Here is a 12,985-nt window from a genome sequence, read left to right on the forward strand (position 1 = left end):
ATCAACACTGATCTAAACCATCTACAACATAAAATAAATACATTGACACATAAATATGATAAAAAAACTAATATATAAGATGTTTAATATCATTTCTAGCGCTAAAATCACACATAACATTGAATCATGTCCTGAATAGTAAGTCCTGAGTCCCAACTCAGCCTCAAAATATCAACAAAAAATATGATAATGTATCTCATCATGTCATAATGTCATATACAATAAAATGAAAGTCTAATCCTATTGATTTCCTCTGCCCCTCTTGCGAGAAAATGGCACAACTTTCTCTTTCCCTCTAGATGTAGAAGCTGGTGCTTGTGCTGGTGGAAATGGCAGTGGAGTCTGACGTGCTCTAGAAGCTGAAGAACTAGTAGTAGCAGCTACAGGAGGCTGAGGTAGACGGAGACCACGTCCTCTACTGGTGGTAGTGGTAGCCCGAGTAGGCGGTGTCACCTCCTCCTCCTGCTCCTCCTCCTCCACCTGCTCCTACTCCTGCTCCTCCTCCCCCTCCTCCTCCCCCTCATCCTGCACTAACCAATCATCAGTGGGATCCATGAGAGGCCTCTCGGTCTCAACCCTCCATTCAGCAATGGTGTCAATCCCATCCAATGAGATGGCTTCCGTATCAGGTGTCCTCTCTAGTTGTCTCACCCACAATCGAAGATTGTAGTAGACATAGACCATGTCATTAAGTCTATGGGACTCCAACCTGTACAAAGTTCATGAAATAATAATTAATAATTAATATTATAAAAAAATATTGTTTAAAACTTTAATGAATTCAAAAATTTATTTGGAAATTTGAAATATTTTAAATGTTTAAGTGTTAACCTATTGCGCTTCTTGTTGTGTATTTTTTCAAATACACTCCAATTGCGCTCACATCCCGAGGAGCTGCATGTTTGGCTGAGGATGCGTACGGCAAGCTTTTGCAAAAGGGGTACTCTGCCACCATACATCTTCCACCATGCGTCTACAACAAAATTACAAATAAAATTTTAAATAAATATAAGAAAAAAGTGGAATTTGAAGAGACAATGAAATTTGAAACAAAGTTACAATGTACAAACTAAAAAATACCTGGCATTTCAATCGTCCTATCAGTGACAGCCATCTCAAAGCCAAATGTGCCACCTGACATCTTATATGTCTCAATTTGTCTAGAGATCTCTATACGTTGTTCTAGAGATCTCACCATCTTCTGGACACAGGTTAATAATCCATCCACGACCTCAGCATCAAAATCAAACCCACATGCATAAGAAAATGCAGGGTTCAGGAAAAGCCCAGCAGCATGAATGGGACGATAGAGTGTGTTGTTCCATCGCTCATCAATGACTTCCCATAGAAGGAGTTGTCTCTGAAACCCATCATCTCCCTTATCATCATAGTAGGACCGAATGGCTTCTTTGGCCCTATCCATGGCTTCATACAAATAGCCCATTGCGGGCTTCTCACCATCAACCAACCGAAGAACCTTTACCAAAGGTTCAGTAACAGCGCACACCTCCTGCACTCCCGCCCAGAAGTCTTCCTGGTATGAAACTAGTCTGCACACGACCTCTCCTTCTGGTTTGCGGCTCATTGACGAAGCACGCCACTCCTCTGAAAGAAACATTCTCTTCAAATCCCACATAGAATTCAAGAGGGATTGAAGAGATATGAAACTCGTCGCAAACCGTGTAATGGCGGGGCGCACCAACTCTTTGTTGTTGGTGCATTTTCTCATCAAGCTAAGCACAGATGTGTGATTGTAAATAAATTTTGTGATGCTTTTTGATGAGTCAACAATCTCTTTGACAAAGGGAGTTTTCCCTATGTCCTCTAACATCAAATCAATACAATGGGCAGCACAAGGTGTCCAAAATAAAGTAGGATGCCTGTCCATAAGCATTCTACCAGCAGCAACATAATTTGCAACATTGTTCGTTATGACTTGGACAACATTTTCTGCACCCACCTCCAAAATAAACACATCCAGCAAATCACATAAAGTTCTTGCATCTTTGATTTGATGAGTTGCATCAATAGATTTGATAAACATAGTCCCCTTGGGACAACTAACCAAGAAGTTTATAAGGGTTCTCCCTTTTTGGTCAGTCCAACCATCTGACATAACAGTGCATCCTGTTTGTGCCCATGATGCCCTAAAATCCTCCAATCTTTGGGTGCAGTCACGCTTTTCCTCTTGAAGAATCCGGCCTCTGAAATCATGAAGAGAAGGGATTTTGTACCCCGGGCCAACACTGGCAATAGCATCAACAGTAGGTTGGAAAAATGGATTATTCCTTACAATGCTGAAAGGAATATCACTCCAGAGGAGAAATTTTGCCATCAACCTATCAGCTTGTTCTTTTTCAGTTCTTTTTAGCATTGAACCGATAGTTGGTTGTGAACCAGGTGTGGTTCGAGGAACAAAAAATGATGATGCAGCTACCGGATTGACTGACGCTGCAGTAGAACCAGTGCCACTTGGCCCACTTCCTTCAGCTGACCTTTTTAGTTGCCTTTTGAGTTCTTCTTTGGCCTCTCTAGTGTGCTCTAATTCTCCCAATGCTCTCATGGCTCTTTGGATAATTTCAGGATTTGTATTTATACAGGGCCCCACATCACGTCCAGGGATTTGTGCAAGGTGGAACTTCAACATGTACACCCCCCCGAATATCTCCTTTCCACACAACTTGCAATTCAAGTTTTGTCTATCATTCGGAGCTTTAGGTTCACCATATTCCCAGAAAGGATCCAATTTCCTTGGCATGTTTGTTTTTGAATTTTGAATTTGCAAACCTATGGAAAAATAAGGATTAGGAAATAGGAATTTAGGATTACAAATTACAATTTAGCATTTACAAAATTACAAGTTACAAATTTACAAAATCCCAAGTTACCCAACCAAATGGCAAATGCCAAAAAACAATGAAAATCAAAAAACATAAACAATGTTTAAAAAAAATGAAAAATAAAATAAAAAATTGGTTCCCATAGTCATACCAAGTTACCCATCTCAAATCAATGAAAAATTACAAAAAAATCTTTAAAAACAATGAACATTGAAAACAAATGGTGCCCATATGAAATTTCTCAACCAAAAACAATGAAAAACAAAGTTTATAACAAGGAAAACAAAAAAAATTTAATCTACATACCGTTTTTATGGACAAATTGGTGATCTTGTCTTGGATTTCTCCTAAAACCACTTGGATTCGCTCCCAAACCCTTCATCTCTCCTCCACAAGGCGTCTCCTCCTCCTCCGCGCGGCGAAAGTCAGAAATGACTAATAAAAAATCGATTTTCATAACTTAAAGCCCGCTGCCCCGCGCCTCGGCGCTTTTTTCAATAAAAATCGCGATTTTTTCGGAAAAAATCGTTATAAAAAAAAGCCCGTGATTTTTTGGGATAAAAATCGCGATTTAAGCGGGATAGTGATAAAATCGCGATTTTTTCAAAAAATCGCGTTTTTATCGCGATTTTAACAACACTGCTTGCCCTAGAAGAAAATCATCGAAGGAAAGTAGCAGAGCATCCTCATAAAAAAGGAGCAACCTTTTCCATTGAAGAAAGGCTTTCCATCAAAGAGAAGATCATCCAAGAGGAAAACTCCAATACATCTTCTCCAACAAGCATCAAAGTGATCAAGTAGAAGAGTTCATCTTCACTTGTCAAGTAAGTATCTTTCATTTTTATAATCAAGTTTGGTTAATTGACTTCATGATTGCAAGGAGATCTATGGGTTGGATAGGTCATCAAAAGTCCTTGCATGAAATTAGGAGGATTGTCATAATCCTCATAGATAAAAGAAGTCAGTGAACATATCAAGAAAAAGGTCTCCTTTGAATTCATGGGAAGGAACTCTTAAGGTCCTCTCATCCCTACGTAGCAAGAAAGGAGACATAAAAGAGATATATGAAATGCAGTGAAGAAGGTCATATCACTTAGACCTGGTTGAAGGTATCAAAGAATGAAGGAATATCTTCATGAGATCTCAATTGAGAGATCTGGGAAAGATGATAAGAAGACAATCATCATTGTTCTAATTGATAAGCAAGACAAAACAGTGTTATGGAAAGATTGTGAAAAGAAGTTCATATTGCCAGAAAGATGGAGGAAGCTAAAGAAAAGGGCCAAGGAAAGAGGGAGCAATAGATCTCCACTATGATTAGATGGCCTCACAAAAAAAAAGGTTCCTATCAAAAGCTTCTAAAGCTTAGATATGACCATGATATTAAGATGCATCATGGCATCATGAGAGCATTAGAAGCAAAAGCTCGTGGCATCACCATGGGGATCATGAAGAATAAAATCCATGACATTCAAACATGAAGGATATAACTCTTGAAAACCTCATTGGACATTGAACGAAAGGAAGAAGTCATCTAGGACATGTCTCATCATACGTCAAGTAAAAAAGGAAACATATGCCAGATGGGGATATGCAAGATCCTCAAGATTCTATGATGGAATCCTTATCGGAGGATTCACTAACCTAGAGAGGAAGTAAGTGTCTCATCAAGAACTTCAACTTATGGAATTCATGGATGATGTTATGATGACATAAGAAAAGAAGCAGATCAAGGGGTTGAAGACACTTCAATCAAGGAAGCTACTAGAAGAAGCCTAGATGACTTAATGGTAAAATGAGGTATGTATGCTTATGTTTAAATTGTATAATGTCATGTCGTATGGTTGCAGGTAACATGGATCAATACTTCTATCTTGAGAAGCATGATCAGGGAAAAAGGATCTCCTCCTCTGAAAGGATGCAGAAAGGCATAAGTCACAATAGATGAAATCAACATAATATGTCCTCATATAAAGTATGAGGTGATTAACTATGATTACAAAACTCTGATTAGAAACCCCTGAGAATGAAATGTGTGAGGAAGGAAGAGATCGTGAGCTATGCAACCATGATGAAGGCAATCAACATCCAAAAGACCAAGAAGAGTTGACTAGGAAATCTCCCTGAAAGATAAGAAGACTCTGATGGAAGTCTGGAAAAGATAGAGACCCTTGACAATGTATATCTTTGGGAAATGTGTCAACATGTATGCAAGATGTTGATACCTACAGAAAGATGTCATGATGAAGAGTCATCTCGAAAGGTACAATTTGATTTAATGTTATGCTTTGATTTCTTGAATAATATCTGGAAGAGTTCATGCAGGGCTACCGAAACAAAAGTTGTAAGTACAAGTACAACCAACATTCATGCAATGGATGGAAACTCCTAAAAGAAGCATGAAGAGAAAAGAAGTAGCCATATGAAGAAGGTTCCAAATATGTACCAAGAAGGTCGCTTTCCATGAAGAGAGAAATGACATGACAAATCAAGAAGGAAAGTGATCGATGAATGTTTCCCTACAAGGAAGAAGCTCAATTGAATTTTATGACATCAAGAAGAGAAGTTGATCAAGCAACTTAAGGACCCACAAAGAAGAAGTTGCTGATGTATGGAAGAATCCCTAGCTAAGAGGGAGCTCTGACAAGTTCCTGATTAAAAGGGAGCTTGGGCAAGTTTCTGATCAGAGGAAACTTGGGCATATCTTCCACAGTTGAGAGAGAGAGATAGACACAACATTCTTGTCTACACATTGGAAGAGAGAATGGAGGATTGGGTAATCATCTGGCATCCGATGCTCTTTGATGATGTGTAGGGCATCCAAGACAAGAGTAGGCAAGAGGACTGATATTCTTTGAGGAAGATAAGAATAGTCCTAGAAGGGCATACTCAGTGAACACCCGGGTGGGGATGTACCCTGAGAGACAATGATGAAGGTGTCTATAGTCATTGGTCTCGCCAACATTGTGCTCTGATCTAATAAGAGATAGAGTTGTCAGTCAAGGCCTTGTTGTGGAAACAATGTTGGTTACTATGATGCTATAACAGAGGTTACCAATCCGATTCTTCTTATGAGAAATTATTCATATTGAGAATGACCAAGTACCATTATAAATACCTCCCCAGTTAAAAGGGAGTGTTGAAGAAAGTGTAACTAGGTTCAATATTTACAAATGTAATTTTTATCTTTGTACTTGTCAAGAAAAAGAGATTATTTTTGTAAATTATAAGAATGATTTGGTTGCTCATTCCATAGGTCTAGAAAAGTTAAAGAGTTAAAGACCTATGTAAAGAGCTCTTCTTGAGCATATATGTAATGTATACAAGTCTATAAAATGGTGTCTAACAACCCTCCAGTAATGACAAGCACAATCCTCTTCACATTGGCCACCAAATGAATTAAATGTAAGTCATGTCGGCTCACATAAGATGACACATCCCTTCGCTGGTTCATGTCGGCCAAATACAAAGACATAACAACTATAAATACCCAGCTAGGGTATCTGCAAATCATAGGTGCAGAACTTGAACTTGTCTGAGATTTTTGGATGAGATTACAGTGTTTGAGGATAGCGGATAAGGTACAAGCAACTTGGTTGCCTCTGCACCTTTGTGGGTAATCACAGAAGAAGCAATACAGTCTCAGTGTACTTGCGAAGAGGAGGACAATCTCTATCTCGGCCTCTTGATGATCACAGTCTTCAACGCAATCATACAACGCGCAGTCACTATGTAATATAGTCTCAACATACATGTGATGGAGAGATATAGTGCCAGCACACTTGTAAAGAAAGTTTACATGAAATCTCAGTCAAAGTCTCAGGATAGCTGTAATGAGAAGATTTCGGTGATCAAACATAGACATACTCTGTCTCGACATTCTGAACATAGTCATAATTGAGCACAGTCACAATGAATCTTAGTGATCCCATCTCGATGTAATTGTGATAAACAGATCTCGCAATAACACACATTGGCACAATTTGAATGAAGTCGTGATCTCAATGAAAACATAGTTACAGAACGTAGAGATGATCTCAATAAAGAACCAGTGAAGATCTCAATAAGTATGTGGCAATGGAGGAGCAGTGATGATCTCGTTGTGATAATGAATATCTCAATGAAAATGTAGTGATGATGACCTCGATGAAGCAGTAGTGATGATGACGATCTCAACAACAACGAAGAAGAGGATTGGTGTCTTGGTCTTGGAGTGGCATAGTATGTCAAGGGTCATGGTCTTGGTATTCGTCAATAGGAATCTCTATAAGAAGAATTTTGTGCAAGTTTTCCTCTCCAAGAGGGAGAGGTTTTGGCCCTGGACTAAAATCCAAGATTTTGTGTTCTTGTCTCTTTATTATGGTAGCTATTTGATGACTTAAAGAAGACACACTAATATTAAAGAATATGCTACTAAGTTGAATGTTAAATACCTCACAAATAGTTATCATGCTAAGAAGAATCTCATTAACTTCATGCCCTAAATTCTTCAATGGGTTGAAGGTTGCTTCTACAGAATCCATTCTTGATCATGTAACTGTCAATTTTGCTATACCAGGCTCTTGGCGCTTCCTTGAGTCCATAGAGCACTTTCTTCAATCTGTAAACTTTATCTTCTTGACCTTCAACTTCATAACCTGTAGGTTGCTGCACATACATTTTTTCTTCAAGAATTCCATTCAAGAATGTTGATTTCACATCCATCTGATACACATTCCACTTGTTCTGAGCCACTGTTGCTAAGACTGCTCTTACAGTATCCAATTTCGCTACTAGAGCAAATGTTTCTCCAAAGTCTATTCCTAGTTGCCGCGAGAACCCTTTTTCTACAAGCATTGCTTTAAATCTGTCAATTTCTCGTTTCTCATTCAACTTTGTCTTGTACACCCATTTCACATCAATGAAATTTTGTCTTTTGGCAAATCAACCAAATCCCAAGTATCATTCTTTTCAATAGCTTCCATTTCTTCATCCATAGTTTGTACACAATTTTCATCTTTGATAGCTTCTTCAAAAGATGAAGGTTGAAATGAAAGTAACGCAAAATTTGAACTAACATCCAAATAATCATAAATATCTTGCAGACTTCTCATTTTTCTCTTACCATTTCTTGATTTATCACCTGATTGATTGTTGGGAGAGTTTCAATCTATTGATCTGCTTGAAGATCCATCTTGTTCAGAATATCTTGGAGTCCTTGCTAGGGTGACTTTGATTGGTGTCTTCTCTTGTAATTCTTGCTGCTCTTTTTCTCCTACATCATCTTCTTCCATGAGTGGTACTCTTACATCCATTGTTTTATCTACACTACCATTCCATGACTCTTGTTCTTTGAACACAACATCTTTTTTTATTATGGTCTTCTAGGTGATAGGGTTATACAATTTATAATATTTTGATTGCTCACTATAACCAGTAAATATGCATTTTTCAATTTTATCATCCAACTTGCCTCTTAGCTCTTTAGGCACATGTGCATAGGCTACACATCCAAACACTCTAAGATGAGATACATTGCAAGGAATCCCTGACCATGCTTCTTATGGCACTCTGTTCATCACACTCTTTGTAGGAGATCCGTTTATCACATAAATAGCACATGCAACTGCTTCTGCCCAATACACATTAGAGAAGTTTCTTCCTTTCAACATGCTCCTTGCCATGTTCATAATTGTTCTATTATTTCTCTCTGCTACACCGTTCTATTGTGGTGTGTATCTAGTTGTAAGTTGCCTTCTAATTCCATGTTTTTTGCAGTAGGCATGGAATGCCTTCAAATCATATTCCCCACCACGATATGATCTCAACACCTTGATTTGACGATCGATTTGGTTCTCTGCTAAGGCTTTGAATTCTTTGAACTTTGCAAAAGTTTCTGACTTTTGCTTTAGGAAGTAAACCCATGTCTTTCTGCTAAAATCATTAATGAAAGTGAAGAAGTAACAACTTCCACCTAAACCCATGTCTTTCTGCTAAAATCATTAATGAAAGTGAGGAAGTAACAACTTCCACCAATTGGCTGTGTCCTCATAGGTCCACACAAGTCTATATGAACAAACTCTAGTGGCTGATTTGCTCTATAGGCAACTCCTTTCGGAAAACTCTCACAGTGTTGCTTTCCCAAGATGCAACACTCACAAGTACTAGAAGGTTCTTTGATGGGAGGCAATCCTCTAACCATCTATTTTTGCTGCAACAATCCTAAACCAAAGAAATGTAAATGTCCAAACTGAAAGTGCCATAACCAGTAACCATTATAACATGCAACTGTAAAAAAACTGACTTGATCTCTATAATTCATGACTAGAGGAAAAAGTTTGTTCCCTGTCATCTGCATCTGGGCTATCAAATGTTTGCTTGGAGGTTTTTCATATATAACACACTCTTGTCCCTCAAAAATAACTTAGTATCCCTTCTGCATCAATTGACCAACACTTATCAGATTATGTTTGACATCAGGGGCATAATATACCTCTGAAATTGTCTTTGGCTCATTCTGCTTGGTCAAAATGTTGACCACTCCTTTGCCATCTACATCCACAATCTTGTCAATGTCCAATTTTACCTCTGTCTTCACAGATTGATCCAGGTTTGCAACTAGGTTCTTGTTGTTTGTCATGTGGTTACTGCAACCACTGTTTAATAGTCAAACATTATTAGAAGATTCACGCATGGGATAGCAAGCTAGGAACATGGAGTCAGTATTTTTGGTAGTTACATTAGCTCTTTGATTTCCTTGATCAGTTATCCTCTTTCTGCAATCACGAGAATAGTGACCAAATATATTGCAACAATAACATATCACCTTTGATTTGTCAACTCTTTGATTGTTGTCGAAGCTTCTCTTGTTGCTTCCACTTTTTTGTTCTTGCTCTTCTCTGCCATCTCTCTTACCACCGAATCTTCTGCCTCGTCCTCCGCCTCTCGATCTACCTCTTCCTTGACCTTTGTCTCTTGAAATAGAAACCTGAACTTTCAAAATGGTCTCTAAGGTGGAATCCTTATTCTTTTCTATCCTTGCCTCATGGGATGGAAGTGATCCCATCAATTCATCAACTATCAGCATTGTCGAATCCTTGGCTTCTTCAATGGTTGCTACTACAACCTCAAACTTGGTAGGCAATGATCTGAGGACCTTCTCAATGACTATTTGATCTTCTTAGTCATCACCATAAATCCTTAACTAGTTTACAATAATCAAAACCCGATTCATGAATGAATCGATATCCTCTGTTTCCTTCAACTGCAGAATCTCTCCTAGTATTCTATAACTTAACAATATTGACTTTGACCATACCTTTATAGCTCATCTCCAAAGTCTCCCACGATGTCTTTGTTGAAGACGTGGTCATAATCTTCAGGAACACTGCTAGGTCCAATCCTCGTTGGATAAGTTGCAACGCTTGTGCATTCTTCTTTTTATCTTTCCTTCACTACTCCCTCTCTGCATTAGTGAGAGTGTGTTCTTTTTCATCCTTAGGTTCTAGAAATCCAAACTTGACATAATCCCAAACATCATGAACCTTTAATGTTGTCTCCATCTTAATGGCCCACACATCATAGTTCTTCCCTGTAAATGGTGGAAATTGTGGCTGGAAACGTGATGAAGCCATCTCTTAAAACCTACGTTGCCAGGAAACGTGGGTTCGGGGATGAGGGCAAGGACAGGTACGTCACTTTTTGAAATAGGGTATGCAGATTCGTCAAGGGTATATATATATATATATATATATATATAGATATAGATATAGATATATTATAATATATATGAATTTGTATATTTTCCAGCTTTAAACTAGAAAAATAAAATATTCATGATTTAAATTTTAAAGATTTAAACATGCACATCATTGAACATTCAACATTCACTTTGAAATTTCAAAAATTCTAGTTTGATGTCAAGTGCAAATTGGAGTTTACATATTAATAAGAATCATGTTATATGTCAATTGTCATACTACATTCAAAATTTGCCTTAAGGCATCTCCAAACATGAACTAGGAAATTTCAAAATAGTGAACAATGGCTTCCTCAAGCCATGTCATCAACATCACAGAGATCTTCAATCAGCGTGCTCTCCAACTACATAGCTACAATAGTAATGACCTTAACATAGCTACAATAATAATGACATTTGGCCTACACAATGAATCTATAGTGGCCATCTCTAGGTCGAAACTGCAGAAAGAAAAGTAAAAAGGCCGAGCTTGAAAAAAATTATAACAAAATCAGTAAAAAAATTGACCCTAATGTTCCCGATTTTGGGGTTTCACGCACCTATTGTAGGGGTTTGGCGCACCCAATTAAACAAAAGAACCCAAATTTTGGTTGTGAAGAACTCAGTGCTCACTTGGAGAACCCGGTTCTTTTGGGTGTGTTTTAGAATAACCCTTACCCGATACTAGGGGACGAGAACCCGGGACAGGTTCAAGAACCCCACCCTCAGGTTTGCAAAACCATGCAACATAGCTTAAAACACTTCTCTTCAAATAATAATAAGGACTCCCTTTTTTTAAATAAAAAAAAAACTTTTGAAATTCTTTAACAAAGCCCTTTTCAAACACCCCTTTCGAAAAAACTTTAATAAACCCCCCTTTTTTCTATAAAAAAAGTAGTCTATAAAAAAAACTTTTTGAAAGCCTTTATAAACTCCCTTGGCCTTTTATACAACTTTATAGTACCTCTCAAAAAAGGAGCCCATGTGACCTTTTAATAATAAAAAATTCAAACCTATGTGAATTAACAAAACCTTGGAACCAAAAATCCTTTGGATGCATGGCCTTTTTAAATAAGCCTTGATTAATGCACCTTTCGAGAGAGGGGTGTTGCGATGAATTAAAAAATCATCGCACCTTTTGAGAGAGGGGAGTTGCACTGAACTGCAAAATGGTAAGTTGGACTTAAAACATCCTTTTACACTTCACAACCTGCGATGGTTCTACCTTAAAATCGTGTCTTCTTCCTTCTGCTGGCTCCTCGGATCTTCTAATATGTCCTCGGCTCTGATACTAAGTTGTTGTAAAGGCAGAGGAGGAAGGGCAAAATATTCAACACACAAACAATAACACGAGTTGCAACTCTTCTATTGATCACACAAACTTGACGATTACAATGAACCCCGTGAGGAGTATGTATACTTTTTCGACTAGCGAGTTACTCAAAATAACTTCAACATGCACACACACTCTAAATCCGACTTTACCCAAAATAAGTCTGGATTCGAACTCACTTAGCATGACTCAGTTAACTGACACTCTAAATTTAGACAACTCTGCATGTGAGAGTAATTAGCTATCATTAACATGCATGTGTCACGCGTAGGGATTTATCACAATGCTAAGTCCTGAGTGCAACGACTCATGAGATATAGTGCACAAGGGTATAGGTTCGAGGGTTACAAAGTTCAGAGTGAGGTAAGCGGAGCTATGGAGGGAATCACGATGGAGAAATGTCGTGGAGCAATCATGTTGGACTAGCTATTTGTGCCATTAACGGGATCATTTTTTTGGAAAAATTCAAACCCTAGTTCACTTCAGCGAAACCATGTTTTTTCCATTAAATTCAATTTCCAATTCAAGTTCGACATTGGGTTCGATATGATTTGGTTTGGTTCGGCAGTGGTCCCAGTTGATTCGGTTTGATTTTGAGGTTCATTGAACCTCAACGAACTTCAATTTTTTTTTCTGAGTTCGTCAAATTCCGAATCTAAAGGTTTAGGTTTAGTGAACAGGGAAAATTTTAGGGCCAAAATTTCACTAATTGTCTATTTTTTTGACATTTTCTGAAAACAATATTCGCCCATTTAGTTAAAAACTCGCCTATTTTTACATATATATGACTACATGGATAATATTCGCCAAAAAAATAATCAAAGTTATTAGCAAATTATATGGTTTTTTGTTGAATATTCGACTACATTATATATGTATGAATTTTCAAACCAAAATAGTCTCCTATATACTATAAATAGGAATAATATTTGAACCCTTAGAAAATATGTTGGAATTTCTAATTCTAACTATTAGAAATCCTTCCCGTACTTTCTAATTTATTTCTTCCTACTTGTTCTGTTGATTAACAAATTATTTACCATGTAAATACTTAAAATAAATACAAGTACAGTCTCAACACATACAGATCATCAA

At 37.7% G+C, this 12,985-nt stretch overlaps 2 protein-coding genes across 3 annotated transcripts in view; both read right to left on the reverse strand.

The window, feature by feature from the left end:
* LOC149222993 (squalene monooxygenase SE1-like) overlaps nt 1-12,985 on the reverse strand; it is a 187,587-nt gene that overhangs the window by 24,834 nt on the left and 149,768 nt on the right. The window lies entirely within an intron of this gene.
* On the reverse strand, nt 84-974 carry LOC149222994 (uncharacterized). The gene is made up of 2 exons (XM_089383214.1): nt 832-974; nt 84-709 (listed from the first exon to the last, which is right to left on the reverse strand). The coding sequence occupies exons 1-2, from the start codon at nt 957-959 to the stop codon at nt 487-489; spliced, it is 351 nt and encodes a 116-aa protein (XP_089239340.1). The 5' UTR covers nt 960-974; the 3' UTR covers nt 84-486.

Source organism: Pinus tabuliformis, chromosome Q, assembly GCF_031772625.1.
Source record: "Pinus tabuliformis cultivar Carrire ecotype Pingquan chromosome Q, CPIR1, whole genome shotgun sequence".
In the NCBI taxonomy this organism is placed as follows: Eukaryota; Viridiplantae; Streptophyta; class Pinopsida; order Pinales; family Pinaceae; genus Pinus; species Pinus tabuliformis.